The sequence below is a fragment of the Penicillium solitum genome, assembly GCF_028829755.1.
Source record: "Penicillium solitum strain IBT 25940 chromosome Unknown utg000008l_segment0_segment0, whole genome shotgun sequence".
In the NCBI taxonomy this organism is placed as follows: Eukaryota; Fungi; Ascomycota; class Eurotiomycetes; order Eurotiales; family Aspergillaceae; genus Penicillium; species Penicillium solitum.
Genome location: NW_027072127.1, coordinates 4332721 through 4356707, shown reverse-complemented (window position 1 = coordinate 4356707; position 23987 = coordinate 4332721). Strand labels below are relative to the sequence as shown.

General features: G+C 47.9%; 9 protein-coding genes across 9 annotated transcripts; 3 read left to right on the top strand and 6 right to left on the bottom strand.

Moving 5' to 3' along the window:
- Window positions 1–664: 664 nt before the first annotated feature.
- N7455_010944 (uncharacterized protein) lies at window positions 665–2103 on the top strand (the record flags this gene model as incomplete). The annotated part of the gene is made up of 3 exons (XM_065606551.1): window positions 665–1778; window positions 1834–1907; window positions 1985–2103. Coding segments are annotated over 3 exons (1263 nt in total), but the record flags the coding sequence as incomplete, so codon positions are not given.
- A 399-nt stretch (window positions 2104–2502) lies between these two features.
- Window positions 2503–3579, top strand: N7455_010943 (uncharacterized protein; the record flags this gene model as incomplete). Its single annotated transcript, XM_040960084.2, has 1 exon — window positions 2503–3579. The coding sequence occupies one exon, from the start codon at window positions 2503–2505 to the stop codon at window positions 3577–3579; it is 1077 nt and encodes a 358-aa protein (XP_040809466.2).
- Window positions 3580–3706: 127 nt separating this feature from the next.
- On the bottom strand, window positions 3707–5487 carry N7455_010942 (glutathione synthase). Its single transcript, XM_040960102.2, has 2 exons — window positions 5107–5487; window positions 3707–5052 (listed from the first exon to the last, which is right to left on the bottom strand). The coding sequence occupies exons 1-2, from the start codon at window positions 5406–5408 to the stop codon at window positions 3810–3812; spliced, it is 1545 nt and encodes a 514-aa protein (XP_040809468.2). The 5' UTR covers window positions 5409–5487; the 3' UTR covers window positions 3707–3809.
- Window positions 5488–6043: 556 nt separating this feature from the next.
- N7455_010941 (putative SNF2 family helicase/ATPase) lies at window positions 6044–10348 on the top strand (the record flags this gene model as incomplete). Its single annotated transcript, XM_040960082.2, has 2 exons — window positions 6044–8487; window positions 8548–10348. The coding sequence occupies 2 exons, from the start codon at window positions 6044–6046 to the stop codon at window positions 10346–10348; spliced, it is 4245 nt and encodes a 1414-aa protein (XP_040809452.2).
- A 1290-nt stretch (window positions 10349–11638) lies between these two features.
- On the bottom strand, window positions 11639–11905 carry N7455_010940 (uncharacterized protein; the record flags this gene model as incomplete). The annotated part of the gene is made up of 1 exon (XM_040960042.2): window positions 11639–11905. The coding sequence occupies one exon, from the start codon at window positions 11903–11905 to the stop codon at window positions 11639–11641; it is 267 nt and encodes an 88-aa protein (XP_040809477.2).
- Window positions 11906–13940: 2035 nt separating this feature from the next.
- On the bottom strand, window positions 13941–15929 carry cp1 (putative carboxypeptidase S1; the record flags this gene model as incomplete). The annotated part of the gene is made up of 2 exons (XM_040960091.2): window positions 15727–15929; window positions 13941–15644 (listed from the first exon to the last, which is right to left on the bottom strand). The coding sequence occupies exons 1-2, from the start codon at window positions 15853–15855 to the stop codon at window positions 13941–13943; spliced, it is 1833 nt and encodes a 610-aa protein (XP_040809491.2). The 5' UTR covers window positions 15856–15929.
- Window positions 15930–16724: 795 nt separating this feature from the next.
- Window positions 16725–18939, bottom strand: N7455_010938 (putative poly(ADP)-ribose polymerase PARP; the record flags this gene model as incomplete). Its single annotated transcript, XM_065606550.1, has 5 exons — window positions 16725–17237; window positions 17503–18248; window positions 18310–18573; window positions 18636–18749; window positions 18849–18939. The coding sequence occupies 5 exons, from the start codon at window positions 18937–18939 to the stop codon at window positions 16725–16727; spliced, it is 1728 nt and encodes a 575-aa protein (XP_065460513.1).
- Window positions 18940–19499: 560 nt separating this feature from the next.
- On the bottom strand, window positions 19500–20103 carry N7455_010937 (YbhB/YbcL family Raf kinase inhibitor-like protein; the record flags this gene model as incomplete). The annotated part of the gene is made up of 2 exons (XM_040952975.2): window positions 19500–19903; window positions 19983–20103. The coding sequence occupies 2 exons, from the start codon at window positions 20101–20103 to the stop codon at window positions 19500–19502; spliced, it is 525 nt and encodes a 174-aa protein (XP_040816577.2).
- Window positions 20104–20445: 342 nt separating this feature from the next.
- Window positions 20446–23472, bottom strand: N7455_010936 (cytochrome P450; the record flags this gene model as incomplete). The annotated part of the gene is made up of 6 exons (XM_040953171.2): window positions 20446–20620; window positions 20679–20845; window positions 20905–21015; window positions 21101–21951; window positions 22001–22113; window positions 23108–23472. The coding sequence occupies 6 exons, from the start codon at window positions 23470–23472 to the stop codon at window positions 20446–20448; spliced, it is 1782 nt and encodes a 593-aa protein (XP_040816619.2).
- Window positions 23473–23987: the final 515 nt, after the last annotated feature.

The following is a 23987-nucleotide window of genomic DNA, read 5'->3' as shown; positions in this document are numbered from 1 at the left end:
AAGCGAAAGTAGTATATAGAAGAAGAGTAACAACCGAAAGAAAAAAAAGGTAGAAAAAAGAAGGGGAAGTAAAAGTAAAAGTGAAAGTGAAACAGTGAAACAGTAAACACGGGCCATTTTGACTTGACAGGGGCCGTTTTAACGGCATCTAGACTGAAGTGGGGTCGACGGACACGTCCGCATGTTTAATTTTAGTCCTTCAGGGGCAATTTTTGGTTGGACTTTCTATTGGTGTCGATTTCATGGGGCATTACTCGCGAATCGTCCGGATCGCGATTGGGCTAGGGCCAGTGTTACGGATTTTAGATTCAAGCCCCATGCAGCAGACCTATACAAAAGAAAAAAAAAAGGTCTGGAGAAAAAGAGAAAAAAGAGAAAAAGGAGAAAACTTGAAACAGATGTGCGTGTCCATGCACATGTGTATTATTCTAGATGTCGTCATCTACAAAATAACTGACTATTCCAAGTGCTAAGGCCATGAATTGAGAAGGGTAGAATTAAACTCACTTACAGAGTAACTGTTCCAAGGCCATTACCCCAAAGCCTCCAAATCTATATTAATATTAATATCGACGGAGTCCTCCATAGTCGGTAGTATACGGAATCCCTCGTATATTAAATTCCTAATTGGGCGTTGACGGCTTAGACACTAATCCCAATCAGGAAAAAGGATCCGGCTGTGCACCCCTGTTTTCCTACTCAGCCTCTCGGCCTTTTTCCCACTTTTGAGTCAGAAGGAAATCAGAAGGAAATCATAGGGAACATGGGTGAACACAAGCCAGTTGAGACATTGCTCAATTTGGATGAGATTGAAGATGCCGCCACTAGGATAGTGAATAAAAAGGCATGGGCCTATTATTACTCGGCATCCGACGACAAGATCAGCAAGCACAAAAACACCGAGGCTTTCCGCTCCATCCAATTGAGACCAAAGGTCTTTGTCGATTGCAAGGAATGCGATTTAAACACTAAATTGTTAGACTACCCTGTCTCGATCCCAATTTATGTGTCCCCAGCAGCCATGGCCCGACTAGGGCACCCTTCTGGCGAAGCTGGAATCGCAGAAGCATGTCGCAGCTTCGGTGCTTTGCAGATCATTTCCAATAGTGCGTCAATGACGCCCGAGCAGATCGTTGCGGGTGCCGCCCCAGGCCAAGTATTTGGCTGGCAACTGTATGTGCAGCACGATCACACCAAGAGCGAGCGGATGCTGGCTCGAATCAACAAATTGAGTGCAATTAAATTTATTGCTCTGACACTGGATTCCCCCGTGACCGGTAAAAGAGAGGATGATGAACGCAGCGGCAACGTCATCAGTTCTGAGGCTCCATATCAGGGTGACAGCAATGGCACGGCGCCAACCATCCCGGTTGGAGACCCAGTATTCAAGGGAATGGATCCTGCTCTCACATGGAAAGAGACTCTCGCGTGGTTGGCAAAACACACCGATATTCCGGTTGTTTTGAAGGGCATTCAAACACACGAGGATGCGTATATTGCCACACAATATACGCCCCAAGTCAAAGGAATCATTCTTTCGAACCACGGTGGTCGGTCTCTCGACACGGCCCCTCCTGCTGTCCACACCCTGCTCGAAATCCGGAAATATTGCCCCGAGGTCTTCGACAAGATTGAGGTATGGGTCGACGGCGGGATCAAGAGGGGAACCGATGTGGTGAAGGCTCTTTGTCTGGGTGCACGAGGCGTTGGAATAGGAAGAGCTGCGCTCTGGGGCTTGGGCGCCGGAGGAGTAGACGGCGTAAAGAGAACATTGCAAAGTATGATCAGCGAAACCTGGGGTTGTCTGCGAAGTGATTTACTGACAGAGCTTAGTTTTGACCGACGAGACCAAAACATGCATGCGACTTCTGGGGGTGAAGAACGTTGATGAACTTGGAAAACAACACGTACGTCTGCAAATGTGCCCCAGATTTTCAGTTTGAAGTTTTCGACTGCAAGTAAACTGACCAATATGTTCGTCCAGATAAACACTCGACTTGTAGAGACAGAGATCTACGACGGGCCATCTGGTCTCGAAGGCTGCCGGCCAAAACTGTAGTGGAAATATGGTAATTAAGTCGAGAAAGAAAGACACATTAGATTACCATTTACCATTGGGTGATTTGACCTATCTCTCCATAGACTTTTCTCTGCATTTAGCCTGACTCCAGATATGCTTCGTATCTCTTCTGCGCAATTTGGTTAGAATAAAAGACTCTCAAGACATTGAGACCTCGTCACTTTTTTCTTTCTTTTTCAAATTCCATATCCCATACGAGGACTGTCTTCCTTCGTCCCTTCATCTCGCCTCATCTTCTTGTCACCTCGTTTCGTCTTGCCGTCCTACCTGGCTCGTTCCTTCGTCTCGCTTCATCTTGTCACCTCGTTTCGTCTTGCCGTCCTACCTGGCTCGCCCGGTTTCGTATGTTCTCGACATCCATCCGAAGTTCCCTCCCATCACTTGATCGCTCCTCATTCAGCTTGTTTGAAAACAGTCCCATCATGTCTGAACGAATTCTGACCGACCTTCCGCTCGAGATCTTCTGGCTCGTTGTGAAGAACCTTGAGTGCGAGAAAGACATCAATGCTCTATCCCAAGTGAACCGTGGTCTTTACAATCTCCTCAATCCATATTTGTACCGCATTAATATCGACAGCATTTACAAATCTGCCATTTCTTGGGGCGCCCACAACGGCCAAGAACCCACCGTTCGAAAAGCCCTAGAGCAGGGTGCCCGGGCCCGGTCCACTTGGGACCATACCTTACCAGAACCCATAACCCTTACAGCACTGCGTGGTCACGCAAATATTGTCAAGCTGCTTCTCGACCATGGAGTCAACCCGAATTACTCATGGGAAAATGACGAGGATGGGACAGAGTCGTGGTTCATAATGGACTGGGAACATTTTGAGCTATATTCAATCCTAGACTGGCCTCCCTGGACAGCGGCGCTTGCCTGTGACCAAGCAGAAGTGTTGCAAGTCTTGGTTGAGAGGAACGCATTCGTGCCGCGCGCCTGGGACCTTTTTAACGCATCCGGAGAAGGCTGCTTCGAGACCCTGAAAGTTCTTGTAAGAGCTATTCCCCAATGGACAGAGCTTGCCCAGTCCGAGTACCCCACTATCTTGGGACTGGCCATCAACGCCTCATGGCACAACCTCGATATCGCGCGCTTCCTTGTCGATTCAGGATCCCCAATCAACTACATTGACACCAATCAACACACTCCGTTGGCCATGGCCGCGAATATCGGGAACATCGAGACAGTTCGATTTTTGCTGGACCGTGGGGCCGATCCCGATCCTGAAACCCCACTGTGGCCGCTAAGGTTTGCCGCAGAAAAGGGACATGTGGAAGTTGCAGAACTGTTGTTGGAAAAGATTGACGTCCAAGCAAAATTACTGGTGGTGGGGATGACCCGTTTTGGCTACTTTACTCGGCGGCGGCCTGTGGCTTTGAGAAGCTTGTGCGGGCTTGCCTGGATGCAGGATACGATGCAAATCGCAGGCTGGGTGTGGAGCATTGTTCTTTCAGCGTGGATGCTACCAACCGACTACCCGACGGCGGGTATAATTTGACGCCGCTAGACTGGGCCCGTGGGAGAGGTCACTCTGCAGTTGTGCGTCTTCTTGAGGATGACTAACCGCTTTGTGCCCCGTGGATATTACTCTGCAATGCAATACAAAATATGTATGATCATAACACGGTGGAATTATTCAAAGCTCCTGCGATTATTATCAATTTGGAACTTCCGTCTATGTATGTAATATGAATGAATCGTGGATATTGTAAATGTCAGATGTGTTCCCTAGAACAAAAGAGCACTGTCCAAGCTGGAGAATCCTGCGGCAACGCCACCTTCGTTCACCTCCTTCCCTTTAGTTCTCAACAGATAGCCGCCTTGTTCATTGTGTAAAATCTTCCCAGTATTCTCCCAAAGAATTGTACCATAAACACCAAGCTCAGAGATGACATCTCCTCGAAGGACCTCGCCGTCATTCCGCAAGGCAACATTCTGGGCATTGGCTGCAGGATTGATGAGTTCCATAAGCACCCAGCCTCTCCAATCAGATTCTGGAATGGACCGCAAAAAGTCTGGAATATCGGATTTGTAGACATTGTTGCCACCCCCTTCACGCTGTGGTTTGAGCACATGGTTCAGGGCAGTATCTGGATTGAGGGCTAGCTCGCGACCTTGACTGTTGATCGACAGGTCATATTGCGGAGCAAAGGTATCCCGAACTCTTTCAACAAGCGTAGTTTCAATGCCCTTCAGGAAGCTTGAAAGATGATCTGGTCCCGTCGGCTCTGCTAAGACCTGCTGGACTTTCTTGCAGCCAGACAGCTGATTGAGAACCGTGGGACACTTGATCGCTGCAGAGCGCTCCAGATGAGTTCGGGCCTGCCAGTCACGGCTAGATTTGTACTCATCCGGTGCATAGTAAGCCCGAAGATAAACAGTTGTTACTTCGAAGGTTGAGCCGGGAGAGTGAGGGGGCTGGTACAACAACGGCCGCGAGGAGTTTGAGCTGGGAATGGATGTTTGATCCAAGACATCGACGCTAGCCACACGGAAGACTGGAATGTTGTGAACTTTCTTGAGTTGTGTCGAGAGCGCATGCTGATCAAAAACGTTCCGCTCTGTCTCCTGGACTACAAATAGAACACAAAGAGGGAGGGCCGGGGTGGACTTGGACACTCCGTAGGCCTCATGGGCTGCTGCCAAACCTGCCGAGAGAGTTTCCACTGCGGTATTTTCCGGAGGAACCCCAGATTGTAGCAGAGGATGGGGTGGGTAATTGATTGATGAACCCGGCGGCGAGGCAAGAAGCTCGGTGTGCATTTGTCGTACAAGAGCTGAGAGTCCTCCAAACGATGACGAGATCGTGTTAAATTCAACCTGCTTTAGAGCTGGGAGACCTGTAGGTAGAACATGGGCCATGTAATCGGATCGGAAGAGGCCCAGTGACAGGTTTTGAACATATCCCTCCTTTCGCACGTCCAGATGAACCTTCCACAAGTTCGAGACAAAGTCATCAACTTCAATGAGCCTGTAAATAGCCAATAATTAGCAATGAACTGTGCCAGAGCAGACATGTCCCTACCCTTCCACGATCTTCCCTAGCCATTCTTCATTGCATGTGATCATAGCATAAAGTTCGTTGTAGATCTCTTGGAGAGCAGTCGCTTCCTCGAAGCAAGCTTTGGGGAACGGACTGGGGAACAGTGTCACTGGCGCATTTGTAGCCAACACCCCATTTGTATCTGCCCCAGTTGGGACAATTGCCGGGGATGGTCGAACAGCAAGACCATTTTGAATAGCCCAGTCTTTCACAGATGTGACCAGAAACTTTTGTTGAGCTGGGGACAGTTTTGGCGGATAGTTTGAATAGATTGATTCTGCCATATTGCTAGTGAACAGGAATTGATTTACTAGGGTACTTAACGACCTTCCCAAGTTGTGTAGACTTTGCAAAGATTCCAACCTCACCGAGGCTCCGGGGGCAACCTTCTGAGGAATTCTGGGGATTTGTAATTGGCGGGGCATTTATCGACACCTGAGGCAGAAATACAGAACGCGAGCGTGAGACCGCCTGGATCTCCCGCCTTCCATTTTGAGCATAATTGGCCCCGTTCTAGCCTAAAATAACTTACCGCCTATTGAAAGACTGGCACAAAAAAGGAGCTTCACGTAGAACACAGATTGGGTAGGAGGAGGGTTGTGGACGGGTTTCTTATAATGGAGGTCTCCCCCCTCTTTTGTTTTCTTTCTTCCCTTCTCTTCCCCTTCTCTTCTCACCCAAACTCTTTCTTTTAACCCCCCTCCCTCGTTCAATTTGTTTTGACATACCACTAGCTCATCCTTCACTGTCATCTCTGATTGAACTCGCCTGGGTTCCGACTGGTCTTACTTCTGACCTGCATTGGGGGCCTTGAAACGGTAAGTTAAGCTTGTCTCTTGCCAAGTCACATCCTTGAGACAAATGCGCACTTGGCACGTCTGAACTGCTTGTTAATCCAGTACAGGCCCCCCAAGCAAACATGTCTTCAGGCAAAGACCCTCAAGACTGGACAGTAGATGAGCTTGTCACTTTTCTCTGTCGTGACAAACCAGGACAATGGTCCTGTAATTTGCCTTGCCCAGATCTTGTGGCCCTGGAGAGCTCCCTCCGGGAAAACATGATCGCAGGCGCAAATTTCCTCCTTTTCGATGACTATTATGTGAAAGAATTGGGAATCAAAGCCATTGCTCATCGCCAGTATCTCATGCTAGCCATAAAATGGCTACAGCGACGATCGCTGAAGTTCCAGGCGCAACGGCAACAGGAGGAACAGGCTCCCAAAGCACTTCCCAGCGAAGATGAACTTTCACCAGAACCCCCTCTCGATGTCATTGATCCCAACACCTCTCTTGACAATCCCATCAGCCCCACCACCCCTGATGATGCCACCAATCTCAACCCTCTTCATGATGCCCTTCCACCGGCCCAAACAGAGGGAAAGAAACCTCGCCGGATGGAGACTACAATCATCGAACGACCTCCCCCATCTTCTCTCCTGGAGCCACCTTCAACTCATCAACAACCTGCTCCTAATCCCATCTTTGGCAATGACTCTTTTTTTGATCATCTCATGAAGACCTACCCCCCAAATGATGCGGATGTTCTCTCACTTCTCGGAGAATCCAGCTCCGAGGGTGAATACGATACAGAAACTCGCGAGGAAATGGAAGAAGATGAGAGGCAATTCCGCCTGGACATTCCCCCGGATACGTCGGGGACACTGAGAGATGCTGAATTCAATGAAATCGTTGATGAATACATCCATTCACGGAAAGCCCAGTTCATCGAAATTCGATTGCCGAAAGAGCAACCGAAAGGGTTTCAAATTTGGGTCAGCGGCCAAAAGTTTCCGAGCATGAAAAGCCAAATTTCGACACGGCTCGTCCACCTGGAGAAACGGTGTCAAGCCCTCCGCAAAGCACTCGCCGAGGCACAACACTCCTCGCGTTCATCCTTAGTTCAAGCATGTGCATGTCTAGACCCCACTGTCATTGATATTTGCTTGGATCAATGGAAGCTTTCCGTTCTTGAGAAAGCTAGCCCGCCGGCAAAGGTTGCTCGTCCTCCACGCACCCCACGGCCAGAAAAACCCAAAGTGAATTCAGACGGTGAAGAGACTCTGAGTTCAGATTCAGATTCCATTCATGACACCGAAGAGGAGAATATGAGTTCGGATTGGGACTTCGTGCATGACACTGATGGACCTGCAGAACAATCGGAACACAGTATCCGTCTTGCCTTCAGTTCTGACCCTGAAGACAGTTCTGATCTTGAAGATAACGAAGAGAACGAGGCTTTACAGGACCAAGAGGAACCAGGTTCTCGCGAGGCTCATCAATATGGACCGTTCCATGACTCCTCTTCAGACGAAGACCTCGGTCATCTTTTCTACGAGGAAGAGAAGTACGAGCCTCCAGCCGCCAAGAGGCGTCGTTTGAAGGAAAATAGCGTCCACCAAGATAATCAAACTTCACCACTGATGCCGATGGCAACTCTGCCCACTGATCAGGGCGTGGTGCTGCCCTCAAAGGAGTGTGAAGCAGAGGGTCAGACGGAGGCAAATACCGACCCTGTGAACCCAGTGCGCCTCAACACACACGAGCCCGCGGACTTGGCGAGCGACAACGGCAGTGAAACTGATGACGCTGTGTGCGTTTTTGACAATGTTTATCCTATGATGTGGGCAACCATTGAAGAGAGTGGAAACCGAATTCACCTGGTAGCGAAGGCCCTCACAGGTCTGCCAAAAATTCGCTTGACCCAACTTTCTAAGTTTCTGGGGTCTTATATGCCTTGTGTCTATCGAGAATATACTCGAGATGCGCTGAACCACATGTCCGATGATTCGTCGGTCATCGAGGGAATGGATCCCGAGGAGAGCCATTCTGCAATGTTAATGACCGCCTTGTTCGTGTCGTGGATCAATGTTATCCAAGTCCCCCAAGTCCCCCATGGTGCCTTTACAGCAAAGGAAGTCAAGGCTGCGCTTATGGCGATCGGAGAGGACCTCGATGAAGATCAATTCCAAACATTCTTTGAATGCTTGAATGATCTTCTCAAGGGATACAGAAAATGGTTGACTTTGTCGCCTCGTCTCAAACCCCATAAACAGAGCCCCACTGGGCACCAGACGTCCAAGCGAAAGAGACAAATGATCCTGACTCGGGCCCAGGAGGAGGGTCAGCACCGAAAGAATCAGCAAGATCAGGACAAACGGATCCTCCTTGAATCACAATCCAGTACAACTTTGAAACCGGTTTCTTTCCAGGAGCCCGTTATCTACCTAGACCCATACATCGGAAAATATGTCAAAGAGCACCAGCTCTCTGGTATACAGTTCATGTTTCGAGAAATCATCCAGAACAATAGAGAAGAAGGATGTTTGCTTGCCCACACCATGGGGCTCGGCAAGTCCATGCAAGTGTAAGTTGCGATCACCGTGATATTGACCGCCTCATCAGAACTAAACTAACTCCTACTTAGGATCTCACTTCTGGTCACAATCACAGCAGCGGGTGCTTCGCAAGACCCGGCCATTCGTGACCAGATACCGAACGAATTACGGGTGTCCAAAACCCTGCTACTGTGTCCAGCAGCGCTGATTCAGAACTGGCGCGATGAGTTTGCATTGTGGTCCCCAAGGAACCACAAACTTGGCAAGATTTGGTCTATTCCAGCAAAAAGTCAGACCGTTGACAGAACCGGAGAGATTGGCGCGTGGAACAATGAGGGTGGTATACTGATCCTCAGTTACAACATCTTTCGCAACATTGTCAAGGATAAAGCAGAAAAGAACGAGGAGCAGGCACAACAATTGGTCAACGAAAATGTCAAGAGATGGGTGTTGGACGGCCCAACTCTTGTTGTGGTCGACGAAGCTCAGAATTTACGCAACCATGAAAGCCAGATTGCCGAGGCCGCCTCCCGCTTGCGCACCCGGAAACGGATTGCCCTTACCGGAACTCCGATATCCAATAGTTTGGAAGATTACTACTGGATGGTTGATTGGGTTGCCCCTCAATACCTCGGAACATTTGCAGATTTCAATGACAAATTCATCAAAACCATCGAAAATGGTTCGCATATTGGAAGCAGCAGAGCTGAGCGAAGAGAAGCCCTCCAGCGCCAGGAGCTGTTCCTTGCCATAATCAACCCAAAGGTGCAGCGGATGGACATGTCCGCACTCACAGCCGAATTACCACGAAAATACGAGTTCTCCATTTATTTCGAGCCCACAAAATTTCAAAAAACCGTGTACAACCTCTTTGTTGATGATCTGATAAAAGGAAAGTGTAAGGTTGTGAGCACGAAACTTATGTCCTTCTTGAACCTTTTACAGCTTTGCTGTATCCACCCTGCCTTATTCAAGGTACAGCTGGAAACGCGAGATGTTAAAAATGGCTCTCTGCATCAACAAAGTCCCAGCAATGATGAACACAGTACGCATCTCGGCTTGAACATGCCCACCCAAGAGAAAGTCCCACCAAGTGTGATGTCGTCTGAAATGGAAAGTCTGTTGAACGGGGTTCCTGATTTGCTTGACCCCAGTCTATCCAGCCGAGTGGCGATACTCAATGAGATTGTCAACCAGGCAATTGCACTTGGCGACAAGGTCCTAGTGTTTTCATCCAGTATTCCAACATTGCATTACCTGGCAGAATTGATGGGCAGAGCGCAGATGAATTATTGCCTCATCGAGGGCAATGTGGGTCCGGCTGGACGTCCTGAGCGAATTGACATTTTCAACAACGATCCGAAAACCCATGTGTGTCTTATTTCAACCCGTGCTGGTGGTGTTGGCTTGAACATTCAGGGCGCGAATAGGGTTGTCATATTTGATTTCCTGTTTAATCCCACATGGGAGGCACAAGCAACTGGTCGTGCATATCGTATCGGGCAGAAAAAGCCCGTTTATGTGTATCGCATGATCGCCGGTGGTACGTTTGAAGAAAAGCTGCACGCGAAAAATCTCTTCAAAAGCCAACTTGCCTACCGTATTGTTGACCAGAAAAACCTGGTCCGGAAAGGGTCCAAATACGAAGATCCATATTTAGTCCATTGCACCACTAGCTCACAGAGCGGAGGAATTGACGAGCTAGCTCTTGCACAAGACCCGGAAATGATGAACAGACTGGGATCGTCTGAGTGTGCTCGTTTCATTCTCGCGGTGAAGCTCTCGGCGGAGGAAGTGGACCCTGAAGACCGACTGACGGTGTCAGAACGCCAGTCAGTGGAGGATGAGCTGCGTCTCAGGCGCATGCAGATTACTTCCGTGGATGGATAAGTCCCTGGTTTTCTAGTCTTCTTTTGATTTCTTCCTTTTTTTGATTTGTTTTTGTTTTGTTTCAGTGATACCCCCTTACGCAATGAACAAGTATTTTGTAATCATTCTCTTAGTAAACATATAGTCTTGAAGTGGGCTAGTCCTGTAGTCAGGTTCTCATAACCCGAATAAATAAATCTCACTGGGGTAAAAGGTACCTAGCATACTAACATGTGATCAAGATGTGCTTGCGCATAAACATACCTCCTAAGGTGATAATGAGGTCTTAGGCAATACTGTTAGTGGGTTGCACCTTGACGATGAGCATGTCGCCTGGCTTGGTTCAAATGCGGAAGACAAGTATCTGGTTCCTTGGCAAGAGAGTTCACACAAAGGAGGAATCGAGGAGACTACCTCGAAAACCGATCCACAAATGATGAAGATGGAGAAACCTGAGTCTAAATGCGCTGACTCAGTTCTCGAAATCAAACATTGTGTGAGACGGGGTTGACCCAGAAGACATATTGACCGCCCAGGAACAGCAATCTATTGAAGACCAGTTGACGCTTCGACATCTGCGTATTGCATTTATGGGATTGTGAGGTTTGATCGAGTGTCCTCTTCTTTCGTTTCTTTCATTCCTCTCTTTCTATTTTTGTTCAAGTGATACCCATATGTATGCGACCAATGGCATGTACGGTTATTTCATCACACTTTTCCTAGTAGTAAAATGAAATGATAGAGTGACAGCAAAATTTGATTTTGATTCTATGAAAATAGGAGGCAATTAACGTTGATATTGGTGACCTTTTTAGAGTACATCACTAGAGATTTAGATGCAAAAGACCACCACACCAGCTCCAATACAGGCCCTCGAAAGATCTGCCATACTTTAGAATGGTATCCTGTCACCGAGAAAAGTCCCATGGCCAGTAAATGCAGATTCTGGAATGAGAGTGGACCCATATGTACAAGAGGGTGCTTCGAATAAGTCATGGGTGAGCGTGACGGTGGTACAACTTCCACAGTCGCGGTCTCATCATCCCATTTTGTTCGCAGAATTGGTATTCTTGGCCATCAGTTTGTAAGAAGACGTAATAAAGTGCCCATAGATACTTGAAATCAAATGCCGGGTTCTCATATTTTATGATCAGGGTTGGGTTCGTTCCTTGGTTTCTCGTTTCTCGAAGGGCTGAGTGGAGGACAGGGTGGGTGTCGAGTCTGAACAGGACTTGACTGTGACGAGAACTAAAATTAGTAAGTGTCAATAACCAAGTACTGAGTTGGTGTTGACTCAACAAATTAATGCACTTAATGTGCTGCTCTCTCGTTCCCTCGATAGAACTGTTCCTCATCCTCGGTCCAGCGCTGATCGGGAAGGCCCCATGTAGATTGGTATCCGCACATGGAGTCCAGCTCAAAGCACCACCGCAGGCGGTCGAACAGTGTGCACTGCATCTCGGAAGTGATGTCGTATGTCACCAGCTGTCCTGTCTTGCTTGGGCTCAGTCGGGGCCCCCGAGGAGTAGCAAATGACGACGGTCTTGCGAGCCAGCCAAAACGGCGTAGAAAGGCCATTTTATCTGTTGTAACTTGCTGAGGGTAGAAAGATTCGTTGTCTATGATATCCAAGGTTAGCAACTTCTCACATGGAGATGCCTGTCGAGGTACCGCAATTTAGGAGTCTGAGTTTGGTTGAATAGAGAAGGGCACTGGCCAATACTTGTGGACACTCACTGTAAGGTAAAAGAAGATAAGAGACACCAGGTGTTTATGGATATGTCAGTCTGTGGTGGTAATGGGAATTTTAAAAGACAAGGGTAGGGGGGACAGGAACTCGACATGAAAAACAGGAGCCCATAGGCCTGTAGCCAGCTTTGATACACAAATTTTGAAGTACCTCACGAGGCACCGTCAAACGCGTTGTATTTATCTCAGGCCAAGTTTGTTTACACAGTGCCAGTCAAACTACTAGTCTATAAGTTACTGTAGAAACATTACAAAAACACAGTGTATGAATACTAAATACCAAATTCTATTTCAGTTCTAGATAATAAGGAAGGACTTGCTTGGTTTCACCATGAAGGCTACTCATCCTGAACACCGCGTAAAGGTGCAAGTCTTGTTCAGGTGCCGCACACAGGACCCGTGCAGCTGGGTTAGGGGTAGGGGAGGGGGAAGGGCAAAGAAGGGAAAGGAAGAGGCAGGAGCTGAGCTCCCAATGTCGATGGAGACGGGGGAAGGGGAAGGGGAAGGGGGAGGGATGAAGAAGAAAGAAAGAAAGAAAGAAGAGAGAGAAATGGGGGGAGGGGGTATTTATACCTTTCCAGTGGCCTAAGATGATGACCCAAAAGGGAAGGTACCTGATCGGGAAGGTACGCGGCTACCTGTCTCCTCCTTATGACCCTCATGATACCAGAGCTTATGTAGTCTATATCTAACAATGTAGCTTGCTCCCGGTAATTGCTTGACTGCCTTGGTCAGTCAAATACAGTATATCTTCCGGTTGCGAACTTCAATGCTCTATCCAATGCCTCAGATAGATGTTGTCGCTATTTTGACTCGCATCAAAAGCTCGATCCTCTCACATTATAGACAAAGAGACTAATCCTTGACAGATCCTGCCTGCCTAATCTAACGGTCCTTTCTCCAATACCCACGTCACGATCTCGGCGACGTGAACTGATTGATGAGGGAGTCCCATATCCACTCGGAGGTGCTTGCCATCTTACACCTGCTTTGTATGGCTTCCAGCAAGGCAAAAAACGTGTGCGACTGCTCAATACATTGACGGACCTTGAATCGAGTACACCATACGACACGCACGCACTCCCCCCGAAGAGGGCTCTCGTTTGGATCGAACCGGACTACAGGGACGATTCTGAATACCTCCCAGGGCGAAGTCACGAACCTATAATATCACTACAATGCTCCAGCCTCCACATTTTACAACAATCTTTGCCATAGGACAAGACCACAGCTTGAGAGTCATTTGTCGCCACCCTCCACCACGATGCCCCCTCTTCTGCTAGGATCAAAAGCACTGCGACTAGGTTTGGAGACGACCAGGAGGATAACATTGGGGTTGTCACATTGTATGATGGTAGACACCCTATTTGCTTGATAAGTATTCAGACACGGAGGACCATGTCCGAAGCTCACGCTAACTCACAACGAAGTTACTAGGTAGGAGACTACATGTACTCGGTGGAGACAGGGACCCGGTTTTCTGAGCCGTCCCGTCCAATCGAGCGACACGGCGGCTCGGGCCGAACCCACACGACGCTAACCTCCATGCGATGCAATACCTACAGGGCTGTCACGGCCTGTAAAACCCCTGGGTCCACCTATTGTGTTCAGAATGTGAGATACCCAATTGCGTGCCACCCACGACCTTCTTAAATTGGCCGAGCCTTCGCTGAGCTATCTGACCGGGTATGTTTTGGGATATGTGCCTTAGGTGCGGCAGGGGGCCGTCTTGGATACTGAACATGCGGGTATATGATCACACAAGAGCTCATTTGTAGAAGAATACACGTTTCTATATGTGATTTGATGAATGTGCTAGTAAGATACACACAGAACGATAATGTGCATTAAGATTGCATGAAGTCTACTTCAACTCTCCATCCACACCCACAACCACATAATTACGAACAACAGCTGTGCCATTGATCACACTTGCAATCTGGTCTTCAGTGCATGTCGACTCCAAAGCAAGGATATAGCAAACCGGATCCGGACTCTCTGGGACCTTGTTCTTGATATGCCAAGTAGACGCAGGCCCCTGTGTGGTATATGAGCCATTACGTGCAGTATTGATCTTGCCTGTGGCCAGATCACGGTTGAAGAGTGAACGGTAGAAGATCTCATACGCAGTCTGAGGCTGGTAGGCGGGGACTTCATGGCCAGCATCGTAGACACGGGCGAAAGAAAAGTTACCATGCTGCCTGACCTGGCCCCCAATATACGACGAGTTCGTGCGTAGAGGCGTGTATCCAGCAGACCGGAAACCAGAAGCACCAGTATGGTTGACCAGCAAGCTGGCGTCTTCACCCCCGATCCAGTTGCAAGCGTAGTCACTGTCACCGTAGACGAGAGCGACCTTGATACCAGAGTCGAGCACGTACGCCAGATCTTCGAGGTAACCATGCACGTCGGAGCGCGGGTAGTCTCCGACAGATTTGAAAGCGTTGTAGGCACCATTGCTTGATTCGGTGAAGTTAATCGGGACGCCCAGTGCACCTTGCACCCAGTGCTGGTTCAGCCAACCCAAGTAGTAGGACGGTGGGAAAGGGTCTGGGTTTTTGTGGGTGATGTCGTAGTAGCCCCGGTCTCCATACTCTATGTACGCACCTTCGACATTGTTGCTGCAGAACCTGTCGGCGTTGTGGCATGCTTTGTTGACGGTTTCATTGTTACCGTACATTTGCGGATCGCCCTCTGCGGCCAGTGCGCGACAGTTCGTGATCAGGTCTTTGCATCCACCGGGGCGGCTCCACGCATCCATGGCGTGGTCATATACGGTCTTGTTGATGGCTTGGATGTCGTAGGTATTGTTGTATGCCATTACTGGGTATGTCGGTTCCTGTACTAGGAGATCGATGCAGCCGTTGATGATGCCCAGTGTATCCAGGTGAATGTAGTGTGATCCCTCCGAGGTATCTATGCTTCCATTTTGTATCTTTTCATTTTGTTCCTGGAAGAAAGCAGTGAAGGATGGGCCATAGCGACCGCCGTATGACTCAGTCCAGATGCTAACCCGGTCATCATGGGGCTTGTAGTGTGGAAACTCGGTGAACCAGGTCTGAGCAAAGTGCCATAGTGACCGTGCGGAGTTTTGAGTACTATTAGCCACCGTCGACTTGTCTTGGCTAGCTGTCGTGCCGACGTAGAAAGTGTTATTCTGCTTGGGCACCCCGACCCACTCCGACAAGTTCCAGGCTCCTTGGACTTGATCAAAGGTACCGTTGGTTGGGACATCATAACTGAAGCCGACCTGATTCGGCTGGTCAATGTACAGCATGTTGACATAGTTATTCCAGGACCAGGGATTGAGTTCCGTGGAATTAGAATCCTCGTTGACTATACAGGGTCCATTTTCCTGCATGAGGCCAATCATAGAAGAACTTCCTGGGCCTCCGTTCATCCATATGGACAGTGGTGCATTCTTTGGGTTATGGCGAGACTCAAAAAACCAGAAGAAAGTATTGATTGGGTAGTCTTGATCAACATTTACATCGTCCAGAGAGCCTGGGGGTAGATGGACGTAACCCGAATATGATCTCACTCCTGGAGTTGTTTCACAGATCCCAGGCTGTGCAATTCATCAGTATGAGATTTTTTTTGATATCAATGACCATGTCATATTTCAATTGAAACTTTGGAAGAAACCGCACCTGTTTGTATGAAATCTTTACTCCCTTTTGATGCTTTGATTCAACTACCTTCAACCCACCTGGTATGGGCGGAAAGTACTGCGCCGCGGCAGCAGTTACCACCAAAGCGGCGGTCCACAAATGAATCATGACGTGAAATAAACTGTGGCAGCAAAAGACTCGAGAGAAGAGTTACGAGGAAACGTGCCTACAAAGGAACAAAGCACGTCCCTGAGTACCTTGGGTAGCGGGCAGGTAGCGGGGGCAGGGGAACCCTGGAGATCACTGGCCCTTACATAATCAAAATGCACCGACCTCGGGATGGATCGTGCTTAGTTTGATGTAACCCACTTTGAGGACACACTTGATGTCGTCTACGGGGTACCTGTGGAGGGTAACTCATGTGTTCTTTGTGCCCGAGGCCGACATCTCCCCATGTTACAAACTCCGAGCCTGTGTAGCCTACCTGATAATGTCATCTACCCGGCATCCCACTGCCGCCTGAACAATCATACTAAGGAAACCAACCCACCAAGTAAGCTTTTTTTTACCGCCATCGTATCCACTTAAAAAGACATCTAAAAAGAGCATCTAAAAGAGCATCTAAAAGAGCGTGTGAAAAGACAGGACACGGCCACATAAGCGGCCGACTATTCTTGTGGTATCGAGTAGAAAATCCATGGACTTTGCGTTATCTTACATAATATATCTTTTTAATAGTTAACTACTAACTTACCTTAACTATTGGCTAGCAATGATCCTCACCCTTTCTCCAGTACGTAGGGCAGGTTTTAGATGCCATCGCGGGCTTTTGCCAGGCAGGAAAAAAAGAAAGAAAAAAAGAAAAAGATTGACGTCGTCAACGTTCATTCTCGACTTATCAGTCTCCCACTTCTGGCTTATCCAGCATTGTATTGCACGAACATAAATTCTAACGCATTCCGACAGCAAAAGTTCAACATTCTGTAGATCCAAAATCAAACCCCTTCAAACCTCTTCACGCGAAAGTCCTTGACATTTCAAACAATCTTGACATGGAACAAATACCGTTGACGAATCTGTGCTGGGCTTTTTGCCACATACTCAGAGTGATAAAGACCGGGGTAGTCGTTTAAAGTCGCTGTTCCGGCGTCAACATCTGGCACCTGGGTCCCCTTGAAATCCGGGTGAATATATCCAGCATCGCGCCACCTTTTATGAAAAGTTCTGCCACCATGGCGATCTGAAACAGCCGAGGCTTTACCTAGCTCGACTTCACATAGCAACATCAAGGCCTCCCCTTTCTGTCGGCAATACCCTGCCGACTTGGTGGATATGTCGGCAAAGAATACTCCAGGAACGAAGTGCTTCCCATCGGTACTGACAATTCCATCGCCACGGAGCCCTTGACTCAAGATCCCTGCAAAGTTGCTAGACATTGAGCCATGCCACAGTAATCGCCGGTCGCCGATACTAGCAAGGTTTTCCTTTTCCCATTGGGCAAAACGCTCTGCTTCCCCGGGACGTTCGAGACAGAATATGCCCATTATCTCCTAGAGATGTGAAAGCGTTAGACCTGGCTTGCATTTTGCCAATATAATTTGAACGCAGCTTGCCTTGAATTGAGACGTGTGCCTTGGACTAGACGATTTTTCAATATACTCCCGGAGCATCTTGAACTCTGTCGAATTTCCCCTCACTGTTAATAAGGGACAAAGATCAGCTTCAGGTTTTGTCTTTTGCAAAGCACTTAAGAATTTACAACAGGAAGACACCAGAAAGATATATACCTGGGGTCATTTTTGCGAGACCGAGTACTTGGGATATTTGGCCCATGGCCAATGAGGAAGACTGGGAGTTCTTTTCCAGAATCTCGCTGGCATCGTGCAATTTGAGTAAGAGATCAAGGGATTCCAGTTCCTGTCTGACGGTATCATTGGCGGCTGAAATAGTCATACCTGTGAGAATCAAGCTTTCGTAGATCTCGCACAATCTCTTCTTCGCCTTGGAATGGCCCCCAGGTAGCAGCTCGGGATTGGTGAGCTCCATCAGTTTGCCCAAAACTGCAATTCCAACCAGAAGCTTTTTCTTGTCAACTGTGGTTCCAAGCAAAACACTGCGCCCATAACGGGTTAAAAAATGGACGTAGTTCTTCAAATTTCCTGATGTGAAGATGATTTTCAAAACATTTTCAACGCTTGCGGGTAACGGGCTGATCTCGCTGGTGAAGATGGGAGCCTCCCTGTGATGCACTTCAAGATAGAACCAGCCGTTAGAACGGGGGATATCATTTCGATCTTCCCAGGCTAGATGACTGAACAACTTGAATTTCGCCTTAAACGTACGCTTGGCCGAGTCGAGGCTTCCGGAATTTCGAATTACATCTGATTCCCCAGATGATCCAAATTGGTATTGCAAGTCCCATGTGTGGAACATTTGTGACTTGCCATGAACCTGGAGAAGTTGAATTCGCCCAACCGCGACTTGCTTTTCCCCATTAGTTTTGACCAACGTGGCATCCCATATCAATCCCGCGTCGTCTTGGTAAACGGAAACAGTATCACCTAAGAACAAAGTGTTAGACATTCAAGTCTTGGAAAGAAAATACTATATGGCATCACTAACTCGATGTTGGGTATTTATCGTCAACCAAATCAATCAGCCTCTTGAGGTTGATCTGTTCTTCATCCTTTGTTTTCTTTGAAGGGTTTCCTTCGTCATCCTCAGAAGAATCTCGCTCACGCTTTTTGCCTTTGGGTCTAACGCCTTCATTTTTCTCACGCTTGAGAATTTCTTTCCGATCAGCCTCTGGAATGTGCTTTTTGATCTCCTTGAGCAGCCAATCAATGTTCACAATTTCACAGCCTTCCAGTTCGCGAGCCCGATTAACTGAAACGAAATCACCCTGTTAGTTGACGCCTATACTCGGGGATACGAAACTTGATGCTAACTCTTTTTCAACTTTCTCTTGGCGTTTGCCTCGGTTGTCACTAGATGAGTACATTCGCTGATATTCATCGATGCAAACTTCGCACCACATTTTTCGACCATCCGCTTGATTTCTCCTAGATAACGGGGCGTCATTCATCAAATGATGTCTAGGAACTATCTCTCTCCTCTCTATCTGTGTGTGTGACTTCTCTTTGATTCGAGGAACAACATACCATGTTGATATCCAGGGATTATACCACTGGCACCAATGATCAAACCCTTCAGATTATCGGCTAGCTTGTCTACCGGCTTGTTGGAAGTCATCTTCCCCGATAAAAAAGAACTCGCACCAATTCTCACTGTATGAGAGCATTCAAAAGAGAGCCAAAGATGAAGTACCTACGAAATTGAACCCAGGACATCGTTGTGGGAGAAGCTGATTGCCCTTTTAAACAGTTGATGGCACTGCAACGATGGCATTGTCAGTCAAACAATCAACAAAGACATTATCAAATACCCCTTTCAAGCCTCCGGCCTTCTCCTTTGACACCTGAAGCTGAAGGCTGTAAACATGTACCCGAAAACATCTAGCAAATTTCTACAGGTGAAGTGGCTTATGGAGAAGCCCTTTGTGCATCTAGAGAACTCGCATGTGTATATTCTTGAATATTTACAGTATCGCACCTTATGTTGAGAAGTTGCGAAGTTGAGAAGTTGAGAGTTTGATTAATTCAACCAAAGCAAAGCAGCATCCATTAGCTGACAATTAGTGAGACTAGGCTATTCCCTTGGACTCGAGAATGGAAACCACCGCAAGAAACGCCATATCCTCCCCTTCGAACCTCATCAAACCACAAATCCGATTAATGTTGACAAAGAACCGGCTAGTTGCAGGTGAAATAGTTGAAAGCCACAAGAGGACCAAGCTTGATCTCCTCCGCCCAAGCATCAAGGTCGTACCACATGCGATTCGAATTGCTAAGCTTCTTGCCACCGACAGGCGCATGGGCCGTGAGATCAAAGTCTGCAGGCTGTTCGTACAGGAAAAAGATGTACCGATGAGGTGCACTCATGGGAGGAGGGGCAGGGCCGATGTAATTGGCGACGAAGGGCGCGTCAGACACAAGCACACCCTCGCTGGTGACCTTGATATCGGACTGGATCCAGTGAAGGATGGGTCCCAGGATTCCGAAGGAAGGGAAAGGAGCGTCAATATCCAAGCTCACGACTAGGTAGGTGCTGGTGGGGTTGGCGCCGGCGAAGGAGAGCTTCGGGGGCTCTTGGGCTGCTGTAGTTTTTGTCAGTTCATATCTCGATTGCGTATCACACGACTCGGGGAGGATGCTAGGGAATAGACTGGTACATACCTTTGCGGGGTAGCCATGTGCCTGGCTGGACGTTCTCATGGCTGCCAATGGTCAAGCCAAGGATTTTGGACTTGTCCTCGATGAGAGCCAAGCCCGCTTTGACGTGGTTATCCGAAGGCATTTTGGATGTCTTGAACCTGGACGCGATGAAAGGATGAGAGATGAGATCTCGGAATGCTGAAACAAGGATGTTTAGGCGTCCAGGTGGCGCCTTCCAAAATAAAGTTGGGCAAGCTTTCGGACTTAGCACGGAGATAACGTTGTTCTGATTTGGCTTTCCTTTTTGGGTATTCCTACACAGGGGTTATCGTTTTAACGTCTATGATTGGTCTTGGATATCCCAAGGTCGGCTATCACGGCACCGGCTCTTCCAACAATCATTCAGTCAGTTATAACATAGTTCATATTTCCAACTTTGAGGACACTTTCTTGCAAATTGAATGCCACATTGAATTCCAGTGGCTCACTCCTCAATCACCTTTGTGACCATAACTCGCACGCGGGAATTCCCCTCGTCGGGATATGGGGTTCCAAAATCACGCGCAAAAGCAATATCCTTTGCGCTCGTCTCAAACAGTTCCATGTCAAAACGACGGACAAAACCCGCCAGTACAAGAAACATCTCCGCATAGGCCAAGCTAAAATATCACATAGATTAGATATTGGGAAAGAAGGAGAGGAGTTCAAGCAACGTACTTCATGCCTAAACATATTCGACTGCCTTTGGAAAAGTTGACCATATACTTATCCAGATGCTCCCCTTTCGCAGCGGCACGTAACCATCGGTCTGGGTCGAAGGTGTGCGGATCGGGGAAGATCTGGGGGTCTGTGAGAACGAAATAGTGAGTCTCACTGACTGGAGTCTAGATTTAGATCATGTCAATACGTGTTCTGCGGAGCTAGTACCAATGCCTATACATACTCCAGCAGGGATGATGTGATTCTTGTAGACCAATGCCTCAGTAGGTGCAACACGAGGCGATCGACTTGCAATCCCAGTAGACACGCGCAATGTTTCCCACACAACTGCAGACTATGAGAGGAAATAAGTTCAGTTATTGAGCATATATAAGGACCATAGAAAGACCCATTATCACACCGTGCAAGAGAGTGCTTACCAGATACGGCAACTGTTCAAGCTGCCTCCATGTTGGTCGAGAGTCAGGAGTGGGCATCACCGTCCGCAGTTCCTCTCGCAGCTTGGTTTTGATTGACTCATTTCCCAAGATGTGAAATGCCGCAATAACTAGCGATCGAGCAGTTGTCTCAGTACCACCGATAATCAGCGAAAATCCTTCATTGCTGAGACGAATAGCGCCGCGCATATCCTCCGGCATACTGGGACCACACATAACCTGCATGACGGTGGGAGTTTCCGAGTTTGAAGACTTATTTTGCAGAAGTTCCTCTGTCCGACGAAGAAGGTCCAACTTCTGGCTCACTAGTGCATACACGAATGGGTCAAGCTTTTCGAGCAACCACAATGGAAGCGAGTTCATGATGGTTTGAAGGACCGGGAAAAACGATAGTACGTGAGAGAATTTGAAAAGTCCGTTGACTCCGTCTCTCACACTCGTGTTGAAGTCATCATCATCAAGATTCCCACTGTTGAAATCATAGAGATATTTGTGAATGACATCGGAGGTCAGCCCAGCAAAGCCAGCATCGAGGCTGATGACTTTATGGAATTCAAAAGCGCGTTTGAAATGATTCTCAAGTTTGTCAATGTTCTCATATATCAAATGCTCTATGTTGGAGACCGCCTGCTTTGAAAAGTGTTTCTCAATATGTGAACGCCGCTTCCGGTGGTCTTCTGGGGAGATACTAGCAAATGCCGTATCCTTGAGATCGAATCGAGCGACCAACACAGCGGCCTTTTCACGTATGCGTTTGCTAGAGGCGTATATCTCATCGTAATAGCTTGAGTCCTTGATATGCACCTCAAGAGGGGTAATGCGGATAATGGGCCCTAATGAAAAATCAGACTCGTAATACTGCATATGGCCGGTAGAATTGACCGTATATCTCATGCAGCCGCTCGATCTCCCAGATGAACATTCCCCCCTTGATCACATTGAAATAAAACTCATACCCGCTTGTGATCGCGGCAAGTTTTGGCCCGGGAATCTTGCTGAGAGGGTGGAAATACAGCCGATAGATGCTTTTGACGGTGATGTATATCACCAACCCACATATTCCCAGTGCTAGTAGACCGGCCATGTCCTAAGGTTGCTTAACAAATATAAAAGTTTTGAAAGGAAAAATTGCGAAAGAAAGCATGTCAGATTTATCAAGAATCAGCTTGGTTATTGTAGCGGAGAAATAATCATACGCCATATGGACTATCATTTCCGGTTTCATCGCAAGCAGTGACAAAATAAAGATCAACTCGGTCGATTTGGAATCTTCGAAGGGCTATTGGCTGAATTGAACTTGTTTCGAATGGCCCATCCCTGACGAAAATACGAAGATGACAGAAAACACTAGCGCACTGACACAGTGGTAGCGGCACGCTAGATAGAAGATGGGGTGCTTGGCAACGCCAATAGGAAGGTGGCTAGCATACACCAGTGGCTACGGTACATGGCCCTAATACATATTGGATGTTTGACCGCAGCAGTATCGGACTAAACACCAAGATTGTGATAGTCCATGCCCAAGTGCCGCTTTTTTCCGGCTTCTTAATTTTGGAGCATACGGAGATTAACTAACCCAAGGTTCCACTGCCTACACTGCCGAGCATTTTAGCGTGGTGGGGTTGGCCAGCAATCTAAGCAAAACTACCTAGGGTCATATTTGGAATTACTAACTAGGGATTTCTGGGTGTAAGCCCTGGTGCCTGGTGTAACCAGCCATTATCAGAAGATATTCTGAGGGAATTGAGAGAAGCCCGGTGAAGATTGGTAACATTGTCGCACTAGAGTAGCCGTAGAGATGTTGAATTTGAACACAGAGAGGCCTGGGTAAGGCTCTCTCAATTGCTCGAGGGTTGCACATGATACTTGGATGCTTTGATTGGGTTACAAGAAGAGACCCTTTTCTTCATGAGACCTTCAGTAGCCGAATAAAGAAATTCCTTTGGAAGTTCTCCATGGAGCCAGTTGGGAGCCGCGGTGTCCACATACATATCCACCAACAGTTTGCGAATTGTGGCAGACTCGGTTGTATTGTGGTATACATGTTTGACCGCGTCTTCGCCGGAATAGTAGCGCTGTTCGTCTGGATTGGTTGTGGTGGACTGTTCGATAATTGCGTCGATAACCGAATTCTGAAAGTTGGTATCGAGCAACTTATCACCAAGCAAATATGCCTTAATGAGATCATTGTACTCCCGGGCAGAGTTCTCTGGCAATTTTTTCTTTGCTACACGTTCAACGACCACGGGGATTGTGGAAAAGTAAAGCCAGTGCGAATAGAGAGCGAACACCTGAGGGTCATCTTCCGGGAGCTCAAGAGTATGCTCCTTCGATTCCTTCCTCGATCCTGACATTGCCTTCTTGAAAAAGAGGAAGAAGTGCAGATGATTGATTTGTGGACTTGAAAGGGTTCCTTTGAGGCCCCGACAATGATGGTCAGTGTTGGTCCTTGAATTCTAAGTCAAATTAGCAGTAGCAAACAAACATTATCAGCTATGATACTTCTTGGAATTGTCTTGTAAGCATCGCACCGAAACTTGAACCATTTTTCTTTTTTATTTCAGGGATGTCCAAGAGACCAGGAACACTCGCTTAGGAAGATCGAGTTGGTAAGGATGAAGTGAAGGAGTGCTCGAGAGGTGGACGGAGTTCGGCTTCTGGTGGGGCTGATGGTGAGAGAGGATGGATGGTGAGAGAGGATGGATGGTGAGAGAGGATGGATGGTGAGAGAGGATGGATGGTGAGAGAGGATGGATGGTGAGAGAGGATGGATGGTGAGAGAGTGGTGAGAGAGTGGTGAGAGAGTGGTGAGAGAGTGGTGAGAGAGTGGTGAGAGAGTGGTGAGAGAGTGGTGAGAGAGTGGTGAGAG